Below are 23342 nucleotides of genomic sequence, written 5' to 3' on the forward strand. Positions count from 1 at the left end.
CTCCAGTGTGATCGCAAACCTGCTGCTTTGCACAAGACACGAGTGTACAAATTAGAAATGGGAGACACCAAAGCATTTCAGGAAGGCTCTTTATCGCGGGGCTGAGACGACACACGCTCTCCGCCGACCACCGTTTAACCGCGATGCCCCACCAAAATACGTACTCATGGCCCACTCCATGGTTCAGCACGCTCCACGGTAATTCATAAACTGAGCGCTCAAACCGCCTTTTTAAAATTACCGAGCACGTAATTAAGCTCCAGAAATAAGCGGACAACAGCAATCTCAATAGAAACATCCTACTTATGTAGAGGACTCTTATTTCAACTTGGCATTAATGCCCAAACTCTTACTTCGGGATTCTTACAAATCTCTACAAGGCTTGTTCCAACATTCCTTGAGTTAGGCATTGAGTTTGCCCCCTTACATTTCAATCTTTTTCACACACTTTGACACGTAACTTTCCTTTTAATCAGTAGAAATAACGGTCAGATCAGCCAAACAGCCCTACCTGACCTAACAAACCAGCAACACCGCCAGCGCGAACGGAGACATTTGGCCTTCCCAGCAGAAGGCCACGGAAAAACACCTCATGATATATATATATATTTGAGCAAACCAATGACCAAATATAGCCGGCCACCACCGATAACCATGGACCGCTATCGAACAGCAAAACCAATCCTGCCAACACCGGGTTCTTGGACAGCCCCTGGAAGTTGAGCTCCCCAGCGGGTCTTTGTACGGCCGGGGCCTTAACGACCGCAGGGGTTTAACAAGTCAAATAACGGCCTGAAGCCACCGCAGGGAGCCCGGCCGGGGGGGAGCGAGCCCCGAGGGTCCCCCGCCGCTATCCCACCCCCCGAAGCGAGGCCAGCGGCACTTTCAGGACCAGCTCGGGGGGCTCAGCACCCACCGCAGCCTCCCCCAACTTTCCTCACAACCTCCAGCCCAGGGCTCGGTGAAGAAGCAGCCCCCAGGGCGGCGAGGAGAGCAGCAGGGCCGGAGCATCATCACCCGCGGCCCCGGCGACAACAAAGCTCCGGCAGGACCGTACGGGGCGAGCTGGGAAGGGGCAGAAAGTGACAGGCGGGCGCCCGGCGCCCCCTCCCCGCCGCCCGCGGCCCAGCGCGGCCGAGCGCCGGGCCCCCTCCCGCTCCCTCCCTGAGGTAAACAAGCGGGCGGCCCCGCCGCCGCCGCCGCTCCCCCCTCCCGCGGCCCCGCCGCCGCCCCGCACTCACCTCAGCGGCCCCCCGGCGCCCGGCCGGCCCCGGAGCGGCGCAGGCGGAGACGCACACAAAGGGTAATAAAGGGGGAGGAGGGGAGCGCAGGGGGTGGGGGCTGCCCAACTGCCTCCTGCCGCTCCCCCGCCGAGCTGCCTCCCGCCGGGGCCGCCTCCCGGCCGCGCTCTCCCTCCGCCGACGAGTCCGCCGTGTGTGTGGGGGGGAAGAAACTCCCCGGGCTCCTCCGCTGAGGGGAGCGGGGAGGGGGGGGGGAGTAACTCGGGGGGGGCGCTTGGCACCGGCCCCCCGCGCCGATGCCGAGCGGAATTAGCGGCCTGTCCCTTTAACGGTATAAATAACGGGTCCCCCCGCCCCCCCCGCGCTCCTCATCATCAGCTGCTGCTGCTGCTCCGGCTGCTGGGGCTCCGGCGCTGCCGGGGAGGAAGAGGGGAGCAGCCACTGCGCATGCGCCGCGGGGGAGCTCGGGAGGCCGCGGGGAGGGGGGGAGAGGGAGGGACGTGCCTTCCCACAGGGCCGTGCGCGCACCCGGAAAGAGATCCGGCTGCGGGGCGGAAGGAAGCGGTGGGGAGGGATGGGGCGGAAGTGAGGGGGCGGGAGGGAGGGGGGAGAGCCCGGTGTCACGTGGGGGGCGGCGCGGGGGCTGCCGGGAGCGCGGCAGTTGGGCGGGGCGCGGCGGGGCGCGCGGGCGGCGGTTGAGCTGCGGCCGCGTCAGGTGAGGGACGAACCGCGATCCGCGGGGCCGGTGCTGGGGCCGCTGTGGGAGCGACCGCTGTGGGAGCGACCGCTGTGGGAGCGACCGCTGTGGGAGCGACCGCTGTGGGAGCGACCGCTGTGGGAGCGACCGCTGTGGGAGCGACCGCTGTGGGAGCGACCGCTGTGGGAGCGACCGCGGGGCGCTGGAGCGAGTGGAGAGGAGGGAGCGGAGCTGGTGAGGGGCTGGAGCACAAGTGTGATGGAGCGGCTGAGGGACCTGGGGGTTCAGCTGGAGAACAGGAGCTGAGGGGAGACCTTCTGATCTCTGAACTGCCTGAAAGGAGCTTGGAGCCAGGGGGGTCGGGCTCTGCTCCCCAGGAACAAGCGCCAGGAGCAGAGGAAACGGCCTCAAGTTGCCCAGGGGAGGCTGAGGTTGGATCTGGGGAACAATTTCTTCCCCAAAGGGCTGTGGGGCATTGGAACAGGCTGCCCAGGGCAGTGCTGGAGTCACCATCCCTGGAGGGCTGGACAGACGGACATGAGGTTCTCAGGCTGGTTTATGGTTGGACTCGATGATCTTGAGGGTATTTTCCACCCAAACTGATTCTACGCTGCCGCCGAGCGCCGCGGGCCCCGGGTTGGCTTGCCGGGGGTCCCGGCTGCTGCTGTCTCTCCTCACCGGGGCTCCTGTGCGGCGGGGGCGTCCGCCCGGGAGCTCGCACGGTGCTCGCGGTTTTCCCGCTGAAAGCCCTCGGTGATGCGGCGCTTCGGTGGAACCTTCTGAGCCCTCAGTAGAAACCGGGAACGGGGACGCTCCTCGTCCGGTGGTCTCGATGCTCTTGCACTTCTGCTTGATGAATGTAATGGTTTCGGTTGAGCCCCTGGGGCTTTGTGTTCCTGTGCCTTGTGCTCCTCTGCATCTGCCTCCCTAGTGACTGCTGCTTTTATGTATTTTCCAGCAGCCAGCCTGGTCCTTTGCAGGCACAGCTTGCCGTGCTGGGGATGGAGGATGCTGCCTTAAAATAGAACGGGCAAAACGGGGAGAAGGGGGGGACGGCTGTGTGGAATAAGTGTAGATTGCCGTGGAGCAAGTCTTGGAAGCTTTCTGTTCGCAGGAAGAAGGCGAGTTGGTTTTTATTTATGTTCTTTATCTGGAGAGTCACTGTGGTTATTGTTATACGCTGCACCAGTTTTAACATGGGTAGCCAGATGTCCTATAAAAACTTAGTTGTGGCTTAACATGTTACCATGTGCCTATAGCTTGTTCCAGCCGCAAAAAAATAAATACACTGTTTCAGACCATCTTAAATATGATGAAAATGAACACATTACACTTGGTATTTGGTCAGAGAAGAAGGTGTTCAAATGTCATTTGTTAGAACAATGTGGAACTTGTGTCTCGGTGGAACTTGGCCCGTCATTTACAGGCTTGTGAACAGTATCCTTGTCCTTAAGGACTTTGGTAGAAAAGCTTGGAAGAACACCTTTAATATCTGTTGCATTGGGTGCAGTTTGCATTGTGCTGAAAGGCATCCCAAAGCAAATGCTGTTCAGAAGTTGTATGTAAACATGGGTTGCATCCGATCAGAAATGAATTTAAAATGATTTGAGTTTTTTTTTTTCACTAGTAATATAAACTACTGTATTTTTATCAGTTAAAAGATACTCATTACAACTGAAGTGCTTAGAAATGAGCAACTGTCTTGTGTTTGCTGTACTACATTTAGTTTGCTAACATCTAAGTCGAGTTTCTGACAAATATAATTATCTGGAAAATGGAGTAATTTAGTATAACTTATATTCTCTTTCTTATTTAAAGATTAAAACTTCTGCAATGAGTAAACGTAAGCTGAAAGAGAACAGTGGAGCAAATGGCGAGTGCATTTCACAGGTTAGTAACATTTTCATTAGCTGACTTTGGTTTTAAGTTATGAAACTTTTCCATCCTCTGCCATCCCTGTCATTCTGTAGTTTTTTACTAGACCAGTTGAAAAGGCATGTGCAGATACTTGATGTCAGTTCTAGGACTGTAAATGGGTTTTGTATTTAGGTTCTGAATGCCTTTCAGCTTCTCGGCTCATGTTTGCTGGCTTCAGGTGTTACGGTAATGATCTGCAGTTTGGAGTCTTAATAAAAATGGTAAAGAATGGTCTTGCGCTTTTACAGGTGTTTGTGGCAACGGATTTGCATAAATCTATTTTTATTTAAACAGAGTCTTTATCTTCCAGTTTGAAGGATGAATCAGAATCTTGCAGACTTATTTTTTTAACAGCTTTCTTCTTCTGTTTTTCCAAGTGTCTGCTTAAAAACTGTGATGTGTCATGTAGTGAAGTACCACTGATTCAGTGATTTCTCATATTTTAGTAGCTTTCTTTCACTTAACTACAAAATCTCTTTATTGGAAGAAAACCTTTCCCCTTGTGGATGGACAATGCTGACTGTTCAGATAGATTGTTCAGTAAAACAGAATAAATCTGGAAATTAAATCAGTAGGACTTCAGTAGAAGAAAAAGTAACTGAACAGTCAGGTACAAAAGTTCATATTAGAAATTAATTCCATTCATGAAGTGGAATTTTTAGCAAAATAGATGTCTGTTGTTCTTGTATCCATTTTCATGATTTCTTAGGATTCAGCAGAAATGAAAATGGGCTCAGTTAAGAGTTGCAGCTGAAGAATGTAGAGAAAAACCATATGGAGGGAAGACGAGCCAGCTCAGATGAAGAGAATGGACAAACAAGGACACAGAAGTGCACAATAATGATACAGTTGGGTAGTTGGGTTCTAGGTCAAATAGACATTCACTTCAACTGAAAGACAGGGTGCTCAAATGTGATTTTAAAGGAAAATCACTTCATTCACAGTTCACTCTGAAATTATTTGACAATGAACACTTCAGTTGGACACCGAGCATTACCAAAGGATGGGGTGCGCAGTGTGTTAGAAGAGCTTAAAGGAGGGATGAGTATAGAGTATAGTATAGAGTCCTACACATTCTTAAAAATTGGGGTTGTCCAATTTGTGTGCTGCTAGTTGGGTGGTGGGAAGAAATCTGCTCTGAAGCTGGAGGCTGGCTGTTTGGGGACTGAAGATACTATTTGAAGTAACAGCTCTTAATGTGAAAAACAGAAGTCAGTGTATCTAAAGATATCTCAAACAATACATCTGCACTAACAGTTAAAATAACAGTATTCAGCATGCAGTTTGAAGGGCTTTGGGACTTTAGTAATCAAGCTGGACGGGCTTCGTTCCGTCCTTTGAAAGCAAAATGTTAGCTTTGGTTTTATACGACTTCCTACCGCACTTGCAAACTTCTAGGAACAAGATATTTGAACTGAATCTTTAAAGAACCTGTGAGCTTGATACTCCGTAATGTTTGAAGGTACTAGGCTGCAGTGTTGTTGCCAGTGGTGCAAAACGTGTAGTCCTGAGGTTTTGGGGGAATAACTAAGTGGGTGATTTTTTTAAAAATCAGCTGGTAAATGTTTTCTTGCCTGTATTGCACAATAAGTTAGAACCATGAAATAGATGTACTCCTGCCCTAATTTTGGTGACAAGTATAGCATCCCCTTGGGATTATGGAAAGAAGCTGTAGCAGAAGGGACCAAAGACAAGTGTTGCTATCATTGAATTCTTTTCTGCTACAAAAAGGGTGTTAAGTATTCTGCCTACTGCATCTTTATTCTTACTTTCAAGACCCTTATATCCTTGATGACAGTGAAAATGTACGTGTTACAGAGTGTAACATGCATATTTTACTGTTATGTTATTGCAGTACTTACATTGTTGGTAGATTCTGGTGTTTGAAGCACCAAACTTTCTTTCTGTCTTGTGTTACATTTGTAGGTGCAAAAAATTTTACGTGAAAGATTCTGTCACAGTTATGCCACTGGAAAACCGTTTGGGACTGAACAGCAGCACAGGTGAGTGAGCAGACTCAAATAGTGAGTAATTTCTACTTTAACCACGGCAAAAAAAGTAGTCAGATGCTAAGTCAGGATTTGCTGCTACCTCTGTTTTCCAAATGACTTGCAGCATAATGCTTGTTTGCCTGAAATTTTGATGAAGTTTTTATACAACTGTTGCTTGCTGTTTTGTCAGGCTCTGAGTTTTGGATTTCTTGTCCATGTTTCAAATCTGTAATTCCTGAAACTCTTTTTTGAACCTGAAAGATGCCTAAAGCGCCTATTCTAAGGCTATGGTGTATGACCTGACCAAGCGAAAAGTTGAATTCTCTTGTTGTGAATCTGACAATTGCAGACTGTCTTCTACTTCATATGCCTCCATTATCTGGAGAGGAAACAGGATGAACTTCCCAGCACTTAGTTTCTCTTTCCCGAGTTGTGTCAGGGCTCTTGGCTATAGTTAGCTCTGAAATAGTGAACAAAACCACGTGCATTTGCTGCAGCTGTTCCACAATAACTCTATCACTCCTTTAGAAGCGCTTGCACGATGTCAATATTCTAAGGAAAAAAACAAACAACAAAAAAACCCAACAGCCCCCTTGCCCCATAATAAATGTGTGCATTTGTACTAAATTGATGTGTCAGTAGTTATTACAAGTACTTTAAATGTGATATGAGGTGATAAGTCTATCTGAAGAGAATTTAAAGTTGTTCTTTTTGCTTTCTTTTGGATGGGAATAGAATATGAACTTGAAGTTTGGTATAGCTGTTACTGTTCGCAAGCTTTAAATGGCTAAATTTAGCATATGGTCACTTTTATGAAGATTGTCAAAATGAATAAGTTCCACTAGATTATTAATTTTTACTGCTGTCAAGGTTTTCTGTCAGTCTGTTGGCCAGTCTTCCTTTTTCACGGGCTATAGTGGCATCACAGAAAGCAATCTATTTTTTTTTAAGCAATAATTATTGAAGTCTGTCCTTTTGTGGTGGAGAACCGTAGAACTTTATGAATTTGTGATACTCCTGACTTTTGCATGTTTTAATATTTTAGAATATTTTAAGGGATCTGGTAACTCAGCCTTTTGTACTTTATTGTATTACATTTTGCATGCCCTGAGTGTTGGCTTTGAGAGCAAGTTGAAATGTATCAAGTTTACATTATAAAGTTTCTTTGCATTTTCCATAGTTTCAGGGTGTGTTGTCTGGCTTGATGTTTTTAACCTATTGCTGTTGTCCACACAGACATCTGCTGGAACTGCTGAAACGAACTACAGTTCACGGAGAAAGCAATTCTGCACTCATTATTGGAGCCCGAGGATCAGGAAAGACTGCGGTATAAACATGTATTAAAAGTCTGTACGAGGTCAAACTTCACTGAGGTCCTTGAGCTTTTGGAGCTAAATTTTCATCTCTGACTGTTTTTAAAGAGAGAATTGTTAATTGTTTCCGTAGAATTTCAAAACATTTGCTGACCTCTAGTGAGCTACTTCTGTTGGATAACAATATGGAGAAATTGGTTTACAGAATCACAGAATGGACTGGGTTGGAAAAGACCTCAGGGATCATCCAGTCCAACCCTTGGTCCAACTCCAGTCCATTGACTAGATCATGGCACTAAGTGCCATGTCCAATCTCAGTTTAAAAACCTCCAGGGCTGGTGAGTCCACCACCTCCCTGGGCAGCCATTCCAATGCCTGACCACTCTCTCTGTAAAGAATTTCTTTCCAATATCCAGCCTCAATTTCCCCTGGCAGAGTTGAAGCCCATGGCCCCTTGTCCTATTGCTGATGCCTGGGAGAAGAGACCAATCCCCACCTGGCTAGAACTGCCCTTCAGGTAGTTCTAGAGAGTGCTGAGCTCACCTCTAAGCCTCCTCTTCTCCAGACTAAACAAGCCCAGCTCCCTCAGCCTCTCCCCATAGGTCTTATGTTCAAGTCCCTTCACCAGTCGTGTTGCTCTTCTCTGGACCCGCTCCAGCACTTCAATCTCTTTCCTGAGCTGAGGGGCCCAGAACTGAACACAATACTCCAGGTGTGGCCTCCCCAATGCAGAGTACAGGGGAAGGATCACTGCCCTTGTCCTGCTGACCACGCTGTTTTTGATACAGGACAGGATACCGTTGGCCTTCTTGGCCACCTGGGCACACTGGTGGCTCATGTTGAGCTTCCTGTCCATTAGTACCCCCAGGTCCCTTTCTGCCTGACTGCTCTAACAGGTTTCTGATATTTTTCAAATGCCGAGTTCCTGGTGATTTTGTAAAGCAGAATAGATTGATGTGCGGCTGACGAAACGTTGGACCCGTTGGTCCTCACAATGACTCGCAGGAGTGTGCGTGCTTTGGAACTCGTGCCTGTCTTCACCAGGTTCCGCGACGCGCTACGGGTACCCAAACCATGCAAAACGGAACCGTTTACTTTCAGAACGAGCTGCGGTTGTCGTTCAGTGATCTGACTACATCGTAGATTCTGCCGCCTTTCATCATTTCCCCCGCGACAGTTCTGTGATGGTTCTCACCGCAGAGTTAATCTTTGCAGCTAATCCAGCTTTTTGCTTACTTTTTAAAAGTGACGCTGCTGGTGCTGTTGGGTCTTCGCTGTAAAAATGACTGAAAAGACATCAAAAAACTGTAAAAAGAGCAGACTGAGAGGTAGATTTCTCCATAGCTGTTCATAGGTAGAAAATGGTAATGTATCTTAATCCTATTTTAAAGACGTCAGAGAATGTTGTTACTTGAATTGCTAGGAGGTAGAATACTGAGTGGTAGTTTTAGTTTGTTCATGACAAGTGTAGGTTTGGTATTTTAAAGTAATTCTTTTTAGTTGAAGCATGTATCTAACTTAAGTGTTGTATACTTTAATATTATGCAAACACTTAAGTCTTTTATGTTTACATGAGTATATAGTGTAATAAATAGGTTGGTTCTTACTGCAGAAAGTATTCAAGAATGAAAAATTACAAAAATTACTTTGGAAGTATTGCTAATAGCTACAGCAAGCAGCCTTCAAGCTTTTAAACACAGCTGAATAGAAATAAATTGATAAACAGTAAACATATCCAGGATACAGGTGACACTGTTTCCTGTCTGGTAATATCAATTTGTACACTATTTTACTGTTAATACATTCATCTTACAAGGAAATGATGTATTTTTTTTTCCTAGTTATTAAATCACGTCTTAAAAGAACTCAAGGAAATAAAACAAGTCAGAGAGAACCTCTTGGAAGTTCATCTGAATGGCAAGTAATGCAGCATTACTCAAATGTTATGCTATATTCAGTTGCTACATGTTGTGTGTACTGAACAAAAATTTTGGTTTCAGCAATTATAATCAAGCCCCGATTATGGAAAATGAGAATGTGAGCCCTGAAACACCTTTCTTCGTACCTCCCTCTGTAGAGTGAACTTTTGTGCTTTTGATGACTTTTCAAAATGTTAAAAATTGGTTCAGTTGTGAATTAATTGTTTGAACTAATTTATTATGTGTTCTAAGTTACTGTCTATTAGTTTTTGAAAAGCTGGGAGGTGGAGAGAAGCTTCTGGAGAAGTTTCGAGTGGCTGTAGGTGAAGGGGTGAAGGAGACCTGCCAGTTCTTCACGGAAAGTCGTTTTCTTTCAGGCCTCCTGCAGACTACTGATAAAGCGGCCCTGAAGGAGATCACCAGACAGCTGCAGCTGGAAAATGTGGTTGGGGATAAAGTTTTTGTAAGTATTAACTTTATTATACTCTTCACTTACCTCCCTCAAAAATCCTTGCCTGGAAAGCTAGCTTTATAGGATGCAGCTTGTTGAGACTGAATGAGCTTTGAGAGTCAATTAGCAAAATTGTGGTGGGCCGGCTCAGTCTTCTCAGGGCTTTTAATTTTAAATTAAATATTTTTAAATTGAGTATTTTAAAATATTTAATAACTGGTGGCAGCAGTGACCTGTGGCAGCATTTACCTGTGAAGACCCTGATTTACAAACACTTCAATCATGGTGTTCTACACAGGTGCTGAACGTTACGTTTTGCTAGTTGAGTGACATTAATGCATCCTGATAGTTTTTCAAAAACCATCAACTTTGACTTAGAGAAGGAACAAGAATGAAAAGAGTCTCTTAAAATTTACTTCAAGCCTTTAAATGAAACAAACGTTACGCATTCCAAAGAGACTTTGTTCAGAGTGAGTGGTACAGGATTTTGGGATCATCCACTGTAAGGTTTTGAGACAAAGAGTAAACCAGTTAATCAGCCAAAAAGCAGTATCTTTAATATATTTGCAACCTTTTCTAATTCATAGGGAAATATATCCAGGCTTCTTAAAGCCTTTAATTTTGCACAGAATTTCTTTTAGAATATTTGTTTCTATTGAGCTTTTCCCAAAGAGGAGAAACTCTTTTACATTAGTACTAAAGTCAGTAATTGAGAATAACTGGAGTTCTTCAGATTAAATTTCTCTCGTTTGAACGTGAAATAACGAGGGTCCGTGACTGGAGTTCCGCTGGTGGTTGCCTCTTATTTGGTGCATGTTCTTGAGGGACCATCTGGTACCACAGAAGGTCCTTCTGGGTGTCATCTCCTGTGCTCCCAGGCAGGACCTTTGAGATGGGCAGAGCTTACACAGTTGTGAGTCGTGTAATAACAATCCGAGTGGCTAAAGTGGAACGATGAGACGGGAGAAGGGTGGAATCTCAGTAAATGTGGTTTATTTTCATCAGTTGCATTTGGAAAGCTGGAGACATAACATGTTACCACTTCAGTTAAAAGAAACAAGAGAACTAGTAGAGACAGCGTGGAGTACAAGACGAAATGTAGGCTGTAGTCATGAGGTTTTATGGCCTTTTGGAAGTGCTTGTTTCGTAGACTGTGCTTTGGTTTCTTATTTATCCCAAATGATTTTAGATACAGTGACTGGAAAACTGTGGTCATGAGCTAAAATTTTCCCAAATACAGCTGCAGTAATAAAAGGAAATAACAAGTATTTAATTTCAGTGTAGCCATTTGAATGAGTTGGCTCTTCAACAGAGAACTACAACAACCTTACAGGGTCCACAGTTCCATTACCAAAAACGCTGAAAGCAAAACTAAACTTAAATATGCTTAATTCCCCTATTGTCTTCCCTGTTAAAATTATTGTGGAGTACTACTTTAAACTCTTAGCCATCTAAAATCCCTTTGGTTGCACATGGCCATGGAAACGCACCAATTTGCAGGAAGGTCCTTTTCTTAGCTTCTTCAGCTCTCATTCAGAGAGTAAATTGGCTTTTCTGCCTCCTTTGATGGGGCTCGTGGTCTTCAATGAGAGTTATTTCCCATCTCTCAACTTGTGTACTTCAGAGCGTGTAAATGTGCGTGTAACTGAAGCAGGATGGTCACGGCGATTCATTGCTCGTGAATGTCTGATGTTTTTATCTAATAAGGTTGCAAATTAAAAAGCTGCCTACTGATCATTCTCAGCGGAACACGTTAGGTGGCAGTTTTTGCATGTGTGTAGATGGCAAATGAGTATAAAGCTACTTGTAATTTTAGCTTGTTGTAGACATTCTTCTGATCGCTGCCTGAGGCAATTAGCTGGGGCTTTTCAGATGGGTAAAAAGTGGATCAATGTACAGTTAACTATCAGTTTTCTTGGCCTGAAGAGGTCGTGATGATACAACATGAAGTAACATGGTAAATTTTCAAATATGCACTGGTTTTGCAAGCAGGGGTTTAGAAGGCAATGGGCTTCGTTACATGCCTGAACTTGATGTAGTTTCGCAATTCTGAGAATGACACTGAAAATCTATTGTGAACTTTTGTCTCCTCTGTGTAGGGCAGTTTTGCTGAAAACCTTGCGTTCCTTCTCGAAGCTTTAAGGAAAGGTAAGTGCTAGTAGCCCTTCTTCTGAAACTCTGTGTTTGTCACTTGGCTAAAAAATGAGTGTACATGTGTTTCTCCATCTATTTGTACAAGTGGTTTGAAGAAATCTGACCCAGGAATGTGTCATGGTTACAAAATAGTGTAAAAAAGATGTAATACTAGACATATACCTAACATAACTGATGCCATGAAGGCTTGCATGTGATGGTCAGCTATGAAGGGCTGAGGGAGCTGGGGCTCTGGAGCTGGACAAGAGGAGACTGAGGGGTGACCTCATTCATGTTTACAGATATATAAAGGGGGAGTGTCAGGAGGATGGAGCCAGGCTCTTCTCGGTGACAACCAGTGACAGGACAAGGGGTAATGGGTTCAAACTGGAACACAAGAGGTTCCACTTAAATACGAGAAGAAACTTGTTCCTGGTGAGGGTGGCAGAGCCTGGCCCAGGCTGCCCAGGGGGTTGTGGAGTCTCCTTCTGTGCAGACATTCCAACCCGCCTGGACACCTTCCTGTGTAACCTCATCTGGGTGTTCCTGCTCCATGGGGGGATTGCACTGGATGAGCTTGCCAGGGCCCTTCAACCCCTGACACTCTGGGATTCTGTGATTCTTTTATCCATCTGGATAAAATAGTGTTGTGGGGTTTTTTTGGTTTGTTTTTCATTTGCCATCATAGTCTGTCTTCCCTTGCAACCAGAAATGATGCTTGAGAGAATACTACAAAACCTCACTGATTTTCTTTGTGTATTTTTCCTTTTACGGCTGTGGCAGTACGTGTGTGGAAGGAGGACTTAGTGAAAAGCTTAAGGAAAAGATGTAAATCATTAAAACCGTGAAAGCTGTAGAGATGGAAGTCTGGTGTTACCACATACTAACTCTTAAAATTGCTGTCTCAGGAGATCGAACAAGCAGTTGTCCAGTCTTGTTTATACTGGATGAATTTGACTTGTTTGTTCATCACAAGAATCAGACACTGCTCTATAACCTCTTTGACGTATCCCAGTCAGCGCAGACTCCGGTTACAGTTATTGGACTTACGTGTAGACAAGTAAGAAATTGCGTTTTCTCATTCAGTTTTTAGCTGCTTTAAAGAAACTTTCGTCTTCTCTCCTGGAACCTTATTTAATTTACTACAAGATTTTTTGCAAGAATCCATTTTTTCTGACTTGAATTGGGAAGGAGGGTGAGGTAGATTTAAAAAAACAATAATAATTCATGCTTAGAGCAAACTTTGATGACCAAAAAACTGCAGAACCTTCAGTTTCACTGCTAGAGGAGCAGGTTTACATTTCTGAGGGGACTCAAGCCTGTTGTCCTGTATCACTGCAGAAGAGCCGTATGTGTCCACCTGACTGTTCTATACTACTGTATCATTACTGTCCTGACTCTGGTATCCTCCTCACCCCTAATTTCAGATCACTTACTGCTCAGATTTGGAATCTGAGGCTGTGTCATGGTCATGATGGTACCTGTCACTGCTTATTTTCTTTTTAAATCACTCTTGCGTGTGACTTCTAAATCAAAAGGGGTCTTTAGATTTTGCACTGTTGGCTCTATGTTTACTCTTTTTGGTGAGGAATTTCAGCCTTTTTTTTTTTTAGTGCAAGTAAACCCACCAAAACCAACACACAAGAAACCTTAAAAAAACCATCTAAAATTGCTAGAAACAGGGCATGCAACCATTGTGTCCCAGTAGAAGGTTGGGGAATAGGACTGTGTTTCTCTGAATGACTGAATCCCACATCTTGTTTCTGATGGCAGCCTTGCTTAGTTCTGCCTGATAATCTCCAAAGAGAAATATTGGCTCTTAAGGTGGTTTCTTTCCTTTTTAAAGCTGGATTCTTTCAGTGTGACAAAAGGCTTGTGAACTGACAGCTGCCAACCTGCGGATCTGCTGCACAGACAACTTGTCTGGAGCCGTGATAGGCTGAAACATCTTGAATGCAGGCTTAAGTAACTGAAAAATTTCCATAATCTATGGAGAAATTGTGCTGGGTATCCTAGCAACTAATTACCCTGGATGATGTAGCGCATCACATGATTTGGGTAAATGGCTAGTTGTTAGGCACATCGATTATCATAATTAGCAAAGGTCTTCTTAGAACATTTGAAGCCTGAGAATATAATAATATTGTTTTTTCCAACACAATTTACTGTGCTGTTTTCTCTTGTAGTTTTTACCGTAGCAAAGAACACGGTAAATGTGTCTGCTTTTAAATGGTTTTAATGTGTTTTTCTTTACAAGGATATCCTGGAGCTCTTGGAGAAGAGAGTAAAATCAAGGTTCTCTCACCGACAGATACACTTGATGAATTCCTTTAACTTTAAACAATACATTAAGATATTCAAGGAACAGCTTTCTCTTCCTGCCGAATTTCCTGATGAGTCTTTTGCACAAAAATGGAATAATAATGTCCAGGTATTTAAAGCTCTTTATACTTAGTTATAGTAAAACTTAGACAGGTTTGTAAGTGTAAAGCCTTTACCTAAGATTACTATTTCCTTTCACCAGTCGAGTTTGATATGGAATAAATCACATTGCGATAGAGAATCTTCACTTACTGAATTAGGAGATAAAATTGTAAGTGCCACAAAAAAGATCAGAAAGTTAGGTTAGGCTTGAAGTATTGCATGGCCAAGTGCAAGACGAGCTCTTTCCTGAAGGTACCTAACTGGTATTTTTTGAGCTGAGTGCTGAGATGATTAAAATATCACTTATGGGGTTTGTTTTCTTTCTTTTTTAGCATCTCTCAGAGGACAAAACTGTGCAAGACGTGCTGCAGAGCCTTTTTCACTACACCAAAGAGCTGCGCTCGCTTCAGTTGCTGCTGGTATGTATCTAGATACGTATATAGTATCTTCTTGATTTGCAACAACAAACAAAGGGTAGACAAAACCTGTGTTATTCGTGTCAGTTGTCTGAGTTTTACCTGAAATATCTTTTTATTGAGCTGGCTTTTGACAGTACTGGTTTCTTGCATGCTTTATCAGTCCTCACTTTATTAATTAATTAAAGTATTTCCAATTTCTGTAGCAGCTGCATTGTCAGGGTGTACCGGTTTCTATCCATTTTGAAACCAAAAGTGCAGGTGAAATACTTTCAAAATATTCTATCTGAGATTGTTTTTGGTTGCTGGTGAATGCTGAAAACTGCCTGTACTAGAACCTACTTTTTCTACCTTTGGGTCTGTTGTTGCAGCCAAATATTCCTCCATTCTTCCTCTTCCACTAAATCTGTCACAGTACTGAACCTGCTTCTCTTCACTAATGTCTCTCTTAAAATATCCATACATTTTGGTGCCATTTTTTGACTCTGGCCTCATAGTGTATTCTCTCATCGTGGTGCTCTGCACTCCTGACACTCTTAGGCTTTGTTGGTGTTCCTGGCCCGGTTTTTGAGCTCCTCTTGGATAACTCCCTATGCACGTTTTGATAGAAAAGCACACGGTGCTGCTTTTGGAGTAACGGTCACTTAGGGCTCAAATATTTGTTGTTCTCATCCTTCTTCCTGCTCCTCCTCCTGCCTAAGCCGTTGCTCTTGCTGAGACGCTCCTGAGGACGGATCACTTGCATTTTTGGATCCTGGATACCTCTCCTGTAAGAGCGTTCCATGTATCGATGGTCTTATTATTCACATGGAGAAATGTTTTTCTTTTCTTTTATCACTTCCAATGTCGTCTTCTGCAGAGTTATCAGATTATCACTTCACGAAGTGCATGATTAGGCACTGCTTTGTTTCCCATATACTGTTTTGTGTATGGAGTGATGCAGGATGCCCAGATGCTGCCCTGAATTTGTCCATTACCATGATGCTGGTCCAGGAAATGCCATCTTAATCTACTAAACCTTGAGGTGCTGGAAGTCTGAGGCTCCTAATCCCTAGAAATACTGAGACAGAAGTTAATTGGCATCGAGGGCCTGAGGAAGCTGAGGAGTTCCCCTGGGTATGTTCACCCTTTGCCAGTGATGGCAGGGGAGGGAGGAGCCTCCTCACTGCGGGGAGAACTGGACTGTGGCTCCCCGGTAACTGTGAGAGCAGAGTCTGTGCTCGGAACGTCAGAGCTAATGCTGACACTGAACTTCCTCCTATTGCAACAAATGAGCTTGAGCTTAAGCTGAACGCTGGTCAGGTTCTCTTGGATAGTCTCTTTTTTTATCCACCTCCCTCCCTCTCATTTTTTAACACAGTAAGAATGCGCTAACATTCATTACAGAAAACAAGTAACACTGATTTACCACCTTAAAATACCTTTGTGCTTCTGTCAGTGTGCAAAGCCACTAAATGTACCGGCTTGTGCTGTGCGCTTATTCAGATTTGAACCTTCAGCGCTGTGGTGATTGTTCTTGGGCTCTTCAGCGCTGAGAGCTTTTCCCGACACAGAGTTTATAACCAGTCTGAAAACAAGATCCGAGACTTCCTGCTCTGCTGCTGAAACCAGAGTCCTCTTTTTGCTGCTCCTCAGTTTACTTCAGTTCATTACAAGATCGCAGATTATTTCTGGTTTAGAAATCTCTGTGGCTTGACGGAGTGCCAGAAGAAGAGCTGGCGGCTCTCAGAGCAGCTCCAACGCGTGTCGGGGCTGAGGCTGAAGCTCATGATTGTTTTCTTTAGCACGTTCTGAATTATTCCTTTAGAAGGGGTCTTTTTCACTCATAAAAATACATAATACAGATTCTCTTGTAACTCTTTTGGTGAGAATTGGAGCTGATCTTGCTGATTATCTGCTTTTTGGGAGCAAGGCCTTGTTTTCAGTGCCCAACTATTTTTAAATTCCATTTAGTGCTCCCCATCACTTTGCATTGCGAGATGGACTCTTGGCTTTTCAGTGGAAACTCAGTATCTGGTTCACATTGCACTAACCTAAGCGGTATTGCGCAAAACAAAGCTGGGAGGAATTGAACGAGTTTTTAGCCAAGGAACGTTAGTGATTGCTCACAGGGATAGAACTCGATAGCTTGTAACTGAGCTGGTAACATTGAGTTTTCTTTTGGTAAATGCTGGTTCATTATCTGCCCCTGGAGCTGGGGAAGCGGAGGCTGCTCAGTGTTCCCATCTCTGTTCCGTGTCCTGACCACATTTCACTGGCCCTGCCGCAGAGGAGCAGCGACTTAAAGAGATATTGCTGCGTTTCCTCAACTTCGTTCCGTTTCGCATGTTTGTTGGTGACTTTTGGCTGTTGTTTCTTCACCTCTCCCCTTCTTCCCTCTCCAAATTCCCTTTAGTCTTTGTAGTGTAAAACCTCATTCCGTACCTTTGGGAGTCTGGATGCTCACGCAGTGTTGCGAGGCTGTAAGGAGAGAAGGAGGACTGGAAGAGGCTGGTGATGGGCAGCGTTGGATGTTCTCCATGAAGCATCTCAATGAAATGGGTGAAATAAATAGCTTTTCATCACACAAAGTTGGAGGTAGTCATGAAAAGCCATTTCTTTCCTGTTGAACAATGTTCAGTGACAAAGTATCTCCAAGGCAGACAGTCAGAGCCCCGTGCCTGCCGCTGTGTTACGGCGTGTGCGCCATCAATGGCTTTGAGCGACTGGCGTCAGAGAGGTCACTTCACTGGCTCTTTATTAACTTGCATTTGTTCAAAACTCACTTGCTGTGACAGCTGAAGCTCATTAAGGACTCAAATTGCAGCTCTCTGAGGCTTTAGCTGATGCTCCGAAACCGAGAGGCGCCTTCACACCCTTCCTCAGTACTTTGAGTGCGCTGTGGCTCTGTGTACAAAGTTATGTGTGTAAAGCAGTTGTAAATCATTTCTTGCAGCAATCGCTGCAGTATGCTAATCCGTTGAAATTAATATAAACAAGTTAATGAGTGTTTATCTCCTCTAGTGACGAGGCTTGAAAGTTTTAAGCCTGGAAGCCCCTCCTGGCCAAATGGAGCTGTAGCTACCAGCTATTTACAAGGTTTTCAGTCTGAGCCTACTCTGTGTGTAGGGTTCATTCGTTAATGTTTCCAGGAGGTGACTCCAGGGGAAGTGTGTTCTTCTGCATTCCATCTCCAAGCAGAAAGCATGTCTGGTAATTAGTAATTAAATGAAAAATGTCTTTTGCTTTATTTTTAGATGCTCGCTGTAAGTAACGTTACTGTGCATCACCCACTCATCGCTGCGTCAGATCTTCACGAAGCAAGCAAGCAGTATAGAATGGACTCAAAAGCAAATATTGTACACGGTAAAGCTCAGCTTTTCCTCCTGAACGTTTCTTAGGAGCACAGAATGTGTCAGGTCCCTCCCTGGAATCCTTGCGGTGTGTCAGGGACACACAGAGATTGTTCTGGTGCTGCTCTGAATTCTTTGTCAGGCCACACAGTCTGCAGTGATGGTTTTCCTTTATGCCTTAATTTCTTGCTTTCTGACGGAAGCAGCGTGTTTCTTCATGTTCTCGCTTCAAATGTCTGGAAAACACATGTCCTCTTATCTAGCCTTGCTGATTCTGGAATTCTTTTACAATATGAAGATACATAACAAATACGTGAGGCCTAGAGCGTATAAAAATAGAGGATAAAAATAATATATGAGCTGCTTGTGTTTCTTATAAGCTTATGAGAAGTATTTAGAGCTCTTGTCTTTCCCTCCAGGTTTGTCTGTCCTGGAAATCTGCCTGATTATAGCTATGAAACACTTAAATGATGTTTATGAAGGAGAACCGTTCAACTTCCAGATGGTTTACAACGGTGAGAGAAATGCATGAGCTTTACAACCCCTAAATCACTTCCTTTCCCACCAGTAACTTGTTTATTTTTTCCTTTCTTGTGACTGATACAGAATTCCAGAAGTTCATACAAAGGAAGGCGCATTGTATGTACAACTATGAGAAGCCGGTTGTCATGAAGGTAAGCCTGAAATGGCATTTTATTTTTGCCTCAACATCTGAAGTGCACATGGTGGGACAAAGCTGATGCTGTCACTCGGTGAGCGTGACTTTGCTGGGCTCTGCTCAGGGACTGCTCGTAGGACACTCTGTGGGACATAATCCTGCATTTCCAGTTCATGAACTGATCCCCAGGACCAGCAGTTCTCTGGTCAAGGCTCCTGGTTCTGCAGCTTTTCAGCTGAGCAGCCGTGGTTTCTGATTCTACATCATCCAGTTGAACTGGAGGTGATGGAAAGTCTGTACACCTGTAATCGACTGTTCCAGTTTGTATCTCACTGTAACAGTCATTCCCAGTCGGTCACACCTCCACCAGATTGCAGGGATCATGTATTTCAGAAGAAAAGCGCAGGTGCAGTAGGGCTGATCACTTCATGTCTGGCTGCTGAGGTCACACCAGAGGTTTCCATCAAACCAGCGTCTCAAAACCAGCAGTACGGCCCAGAATGAAATCTTCCTTTTCTGTATTTTTAGGCATTTGAACACTTGGTGCAACTGGAGTTAGTAAAACCACTGGAAAGGCCGTCTGTCCGTGCGCAGAGGGAGTACCTCCTCATGAGACTGCTGCTGGACAACAACCAGATCATGGACGCGCTGCAGGTGTATCCCAACTGCCCCACGGACGTCAAGCAGTGGGCCGCCTCGTCCCTCAGCTGGCTCTGAGCTCTTTGGAACTTAAAATATCACTTTCTGCGTCATCAAAGCTTTTGGGGTTAACTGTCACCTCCAGAAGATGTAATGTTTCCCCACGGTTGGGTGTTCAGGTTAATAAATTTTTGTAAGAAGGTTGCTGTGTTTGCTGATGGATGGGGGATCTTGGTTTTTAAGGAGAACTGTAGTGCTGGGGTCAGTCTGACCGGCTGAAGCGCTCCGTTTAGCTCAGCACTAACGGTTCCTCTCTTCCACTTTGTAGAAACCAAAGCGCTTTGGCGTTTCTCTGTTTTGGATGCAGCGCTGGGTGCAGGCTCAGGGGCTGCGGGACTCGCACCGTACCTTCCAAAACTCAGATCCATCCCTATCGCAGGTTGCAGCTCATACTCACTCAGTGTTGTTGTTCGGGTTTTTTTTCCTCAAATTTAACTTGACATAATAATTGAACATTTCACTCCACGTGGCTTGAGCTGCCAAGTGGTGGTTCTGTGCAGAACAGTTCCCTCTGGAGCGCTGAGCGGGGGCTGCCCTGGACTCTGGCTTCTACAGCTATGTGCAACGTATAGAACATATACGTGCTTCCAAGGTCACCACAGTGCCAGGTCTTTCCTTTTTTTCCAGAGCTTGCCTTGCAGCTTGAGAATCGCTGCAGGAACAGGCACCTGCCTCTTCTCCCACAGCGTGACACTTTGAAAAAAGGCATTTGTGAGTCATAGTAGTCACATTTTTATTTTAACTTTTTGGGGGAATAGGGGAGAAAGAGTATACATTTTTATTTGTACAATATTTAACAATCAATCACTTTATTGAGGGCGTGGGGGGGGGTTGGTTTTAATACTTGCAGAAAAACAGCAAGTACCTTTGACAGTAGTACAACAACCTGTGCCCAAAACACTGACAAATACAAAGAGTAAAGTTCAAATAATTGTTTACCAAAATCTTGAGAGGTAACGAATATGGACTGAAACAGCATTAAAAAAAATAAAGGAAACAAAAAGTACTGCTGGTTGAGTATCTGAGGTAAATGATGTTCCATCAAGGATGCTACTTGAATCGTTTTGCCCATGAAGGTGTATTGCAGCGTCCTGCATTTTGTACCAAGTGTTCCTAATAAAAGGAAATGTATTAAAAAAAGGTTAAAAAAGTGAAGCTGGAAAAGGAGCAAACGGGTAACCCTGCGTGTTCTGGTGAATGCTCGTGTGAACAGGGAAATCTTATTACTGTCTGCTTATCAATTTAGCACACCAAAAGGTGGGATTTGAAAACGACACCGGCCTTCACCCTCCACCACAACGTAAAGAGGAACACTGGGCTGGTTTCTCAGGGGGGCTGTGGGCACCGTTTGAACAGATTTGGCCTGGATTTCAGGGCCAGGGCTGCGACCAAAGCCGCATCACTACAGGATGTAACAGGACAAGGGTCACTGGGACTAACACCAGAGTTTCCACCAGCAGCCTAACTCAGTCCTGGCTTGGGTGCATTAAATGCTCCAGAAGTAAACCAAGAAAATAAGCATCGAAACGCCCCACGAGAACAGCTGCACCCAAGCAGCTCTGGGGATGGTACTGTTGCCAATTAAAAAGCATTTAAACTGTCACCATCCTGTTCACAGTGACATTAATGACGCTGTTAAAAAGCAGGAGGAGCACAACATGTGAGCAATAACCAAAGGCAGGTTGAAAGATGAGGGTAAGTTTTAGCTCAGTGTCCCTGGAACCCGCAGCACCTGAAGCTTAAAGGATAACGCACAGGTGATGCACATTTTCATACATGACCAATTTTTGCACCACATCTGGAATAGGGGATTATTAAGCCACCTGCATTGACTCCATTTTTGCCACTAAAGGGGTTAGAACTCATCGGAACACAGAGATCTTTAGTGACATACAAACGGACTTGGATTTGTTCACAACTCAGCAGCTGCGTTCATGTGCTGCTGCGTGCGTAAAGTAACATCCCTGGATTAAAAAATGGAAGCAAAATTAAAGTATCAATCAAAGAAGTGGCCAGAAACTGGCTGTTTCTTTTTTTTCTTTCAATAGCCAAGCTGAGCACCCCCCGTTCATCCAGGTGAGAACAGCGCTGACCTTGGTCTTGTTTACCCACAACGCCTCTTATTGTGCCCGGAGAAATGAGAGGAGCTTCTGGCTGCACATTCCAATTTTCAAGATAACGTTCGCAGCGAGCTGCTAACTGCGACATTAAAACCCTTCAAAAGACACGGACTGGCTGGTGTAAAAAAGGATGGAATACGCAGCATACTCCCAGCTATTCTCAGGGCTTTCCTCTAGAGGGTTATAAAGTTTAGTCTAAGTGAAAATTTGTGTAAGGGATCAAATAAATGTAATGAAACTGTTTGAGAGAAGCACTTTGGCACCTGTGTCCCAGTCTCTGTGATGTGACCGTAAGGCATGAGCGCTGAACTCAGAACAACACGTTTTTCCTCATTTTTTGAGTCTGCTGCGGCCGTTGGTATTCGTTACCTCTACATACTCATTGCATATTTTCAGCTGTAAGCATAACTAAATCATCCCTGAAATCGGTAAGAGTTTCCAATCTAAGATGTGTGGCTGGAGCTTCCCACGTGGTTCTAGGCCAGCCCTGCGTACCACGGCCACCAGGTTGTGCTCCCGTCCAACAGCATCGAGCTGCGCCCAGAGCCCAGTTCAAACCTCAAACAGAGAGTCAAGAATGTGGGGAAAACGGAGCTTCCTGAGGTGATCCTGAAACAGCGATACAGAACCCACTGTTTAGTGACCGGAACACGCGCTTTGCACAAACATAAATAGGAAAAAGACTTCAAAAAAGAAAAGAATTCAGAGCTTTCCAGTGTCACAGCTCACAGAAAATTAAAAAAAGTCATGCTTAAGTTTTCAAATATTCCTCAGACACAGCAAACCTAAATAGTATTCAGTTAAATAAATGTATGAGATACTCTGGGAAATGGAGGGAAGAGAAAAGCTTTAAACTAAAACAGGAAGGAAAATTTTGTTTCAATAAACAGCACTTTTTTTATACACAACAAGCTAGTACAAGAAAAGGCTAAAAACACTGCTTTAGGAATGGCCATTTACTGTTGGCATGAAGCATAGCTTACCCTTCTTAAATAACACAGTGAATCTGAAATACATCATTTACAAAACATGGATCGATTTATTATTCCAATCTGTTAGTGTTGTCAATGTCAGGGTGTAGTGGAGGTGGAACTGAGGTATACCTTGTTGAGGGAGGTTAAGTAATACTTGGAAGCCTCTTCGCTATATCCCACTCGATTACGTTTGTTTCTGTACACCGAACAGCAGCACACTAAACATTCACAAGCTGTGTCATATTGGCATTACAATAGTCATTTTATAAACAACAGCAAATGCAATAAAAACAAGTTACCCTTTTTTTTTTTTCTTTTTTTTAAATCTGAAATGAAATGTTTGATTTAAAAAAAATAACAGTAGTTCATTTAAGGAATTAGTCTCTTCTGACAGGTATTAAGAAATCGGACGTCAGTTTTTAAAACGCTTGATTAGCCAGCGCGCGGGTCCGTGGCCTTCGGTTCAGTTCCTCGACAGCACGTTCTGGTTTCTCAGTGTCAGCAGGGAATGAATGCAGAAAGTCTCACGGATCCAGGGAAAACGAAGGAAAAACCCCCTCCTGGGGACGTTCCAGAGAGACTTACCGTGCTCTTCACACCAAAACCAGCGCCGACGCGAGCCCGGCGGCTTTAGCAGCTCCAGTGCAGAGTCCTGGCGGTCAGTTCCGTGCCCAGTGCAACCATCATAGACTGGATTCTTTGGGAGGAAAGTCAACGTTTGTCACCATTGTGACCACAGTCACGATGTCCTCTGTTGTTATAATGTTAGTTAGTTTTTGCATCTGAATGATCCGCTCTTCTACGCAACCCGCTGACAGCCTGGCTTCCGCGTCGTGATCCCAGCACTCCTCTATCGTCTCGCAGAGCATCGCCATGCCCTGCGAGCAAAGCCAAGGGAGAAAGAAAGAAAAACAACCCCAACATCAGTCTGCAGAGTTAGCAGCAGTTCTATTAAGGTGAGGTCACTGAGCAGTTCCAATAGCAAACTGCGTTTTAAGGTGAACCTGCCCACTTTTAACCAGGAAGCTGTGAAATATTTGTTTTGAAACCTACAGGG

At 44.6% G+C, this 23342-nt stretch overlaps 3 protein-coding genes across 17 annotated transcripts in view; 1 reads left to right on the plus strand and 2 right to left on the minus strand.

The window, feature by feature from the left end:
• The window catches only part of MBD5 (methyl-CpG binding domain protein 5), a 127308-nt gene extending 125586 nt beyond the window's left edge, over positions 1-1722 (minus strand). For 7 of the 10 annotated variants that reach the window (XM_065070215.1, XM_065070214.1, XM_065070212.1 and 4 more), the window contains exon 1: positions 1242-1721. The gene's annotated coding sequence lies outside the window, so the exon portion shown is untranslated. Of the gene's footprint in view, positions 1-1241 lie in introns of all 10 variants that reach the window. The other 3 variants (XM_065070216.1, XM_065070217.1, XR_010473946.1) reach the window with 2 other exon arrangements.
• Positions 1239-19335, plus strand: ORC4 (origin recognition complex subunit 4). 5 transcript variants are annotated; one of them, XM_065070227.1, is made up of 15 exons: positions 1239-1303; positions 2897-3059; positions 3757-3828; positions 5782-5858; positions 7083-7173; positions 9001-9076; positions 9456-9541; positions 11629-11677; positions 12571-12722; positions 13920-14093; positions 14419-14505; positions 17739-17847; positions 18254-18349; positions 18441-18508; positions 19021-19335. In XM_065070227.1, the coding sequence occupies exons 3-15, from the start codon at positions 3772-3774 to the stop codon at positions 19207-19209; spliced, it is 1311 nt and encodes a 436-aa protein (XP_064926299.1). In that variant the 5' UTR covers positions 1239-1303; positions 2897-3059; positions 3757-3771; the 3' UTR covers positions 19210-19335. The 5 variants fall into 5 exon arrangements, with proteins under 5 accessions (XP_064926299.1, XP_064926296.1, XP_064926298.1 ...); XM_065070224.1 differs by lacking the exon at positions 1239-1303 and adding an exon at positions 1831-1956; XM_065070225.1 differs by lacking the exon at positions 1239-1303 and adding an exon at positions 1906-1956 and having other exon boundaries at positions 2900-3059.
• A 564-nt stretch (positions 19336-19899) lies between these two features.
• Positions 19900-23342, minus strand: part of ACVR2A (activin A receptor type 2A) — a 61089-nt gene continuing 57646 nt past the window's right edge. For both annotated transcript variants that reach the window (XM_005499103.3, XM_021297749.2), the window contains one exon: positions 19900-23163. In XM_005499103.3, the coding sequence (XP_005499160.1) occupies positions 22969-23163 (195 nt within the window). In that variant the 3' untranslated portion in view covers positions 19900-22968. The remainder of the gene's footprint in view (positions 23164-23342) is intronic.

This window comes from Columba livia, chromosome 7 (assembly GCF_036013475.1).
Source record: "Columba livia isolate bColLiv1 breed racing homer chromosome 7, bColLiv1.pat.W.v2, whole genome shotgun sequence".
Classification (NCBI taxonomy): domain Eukaryota; kingdom Metazoa; phylum Chordata; class Aves; order Columbiformes; family Columbidae; genus Columba; species Columba livia.

Coding starts and splice junctions, on each gene's coding strand:
- ORC4 (XM_065070227.1), top strand. CDS start 3,772: ATGAGTAAACGTAAGCTGAAAGAGAACAGTGGAGCAAATGGCGAGTGC. Junction 9,542..11,628: donor TGGTTGGGGATAAAGTTTTT/GTAAGTATTAAC, acceptor TCCTCTGTGTAG/GGCAGTTTTGCTGAAAACCT. Junction 12,723..13,919: donor TTGGACTTACGTGTAGACAA/GTAAGAAATTGC, acceptor TTTCTTTACAAG/GATATCCTGGAGCTCTTGGA.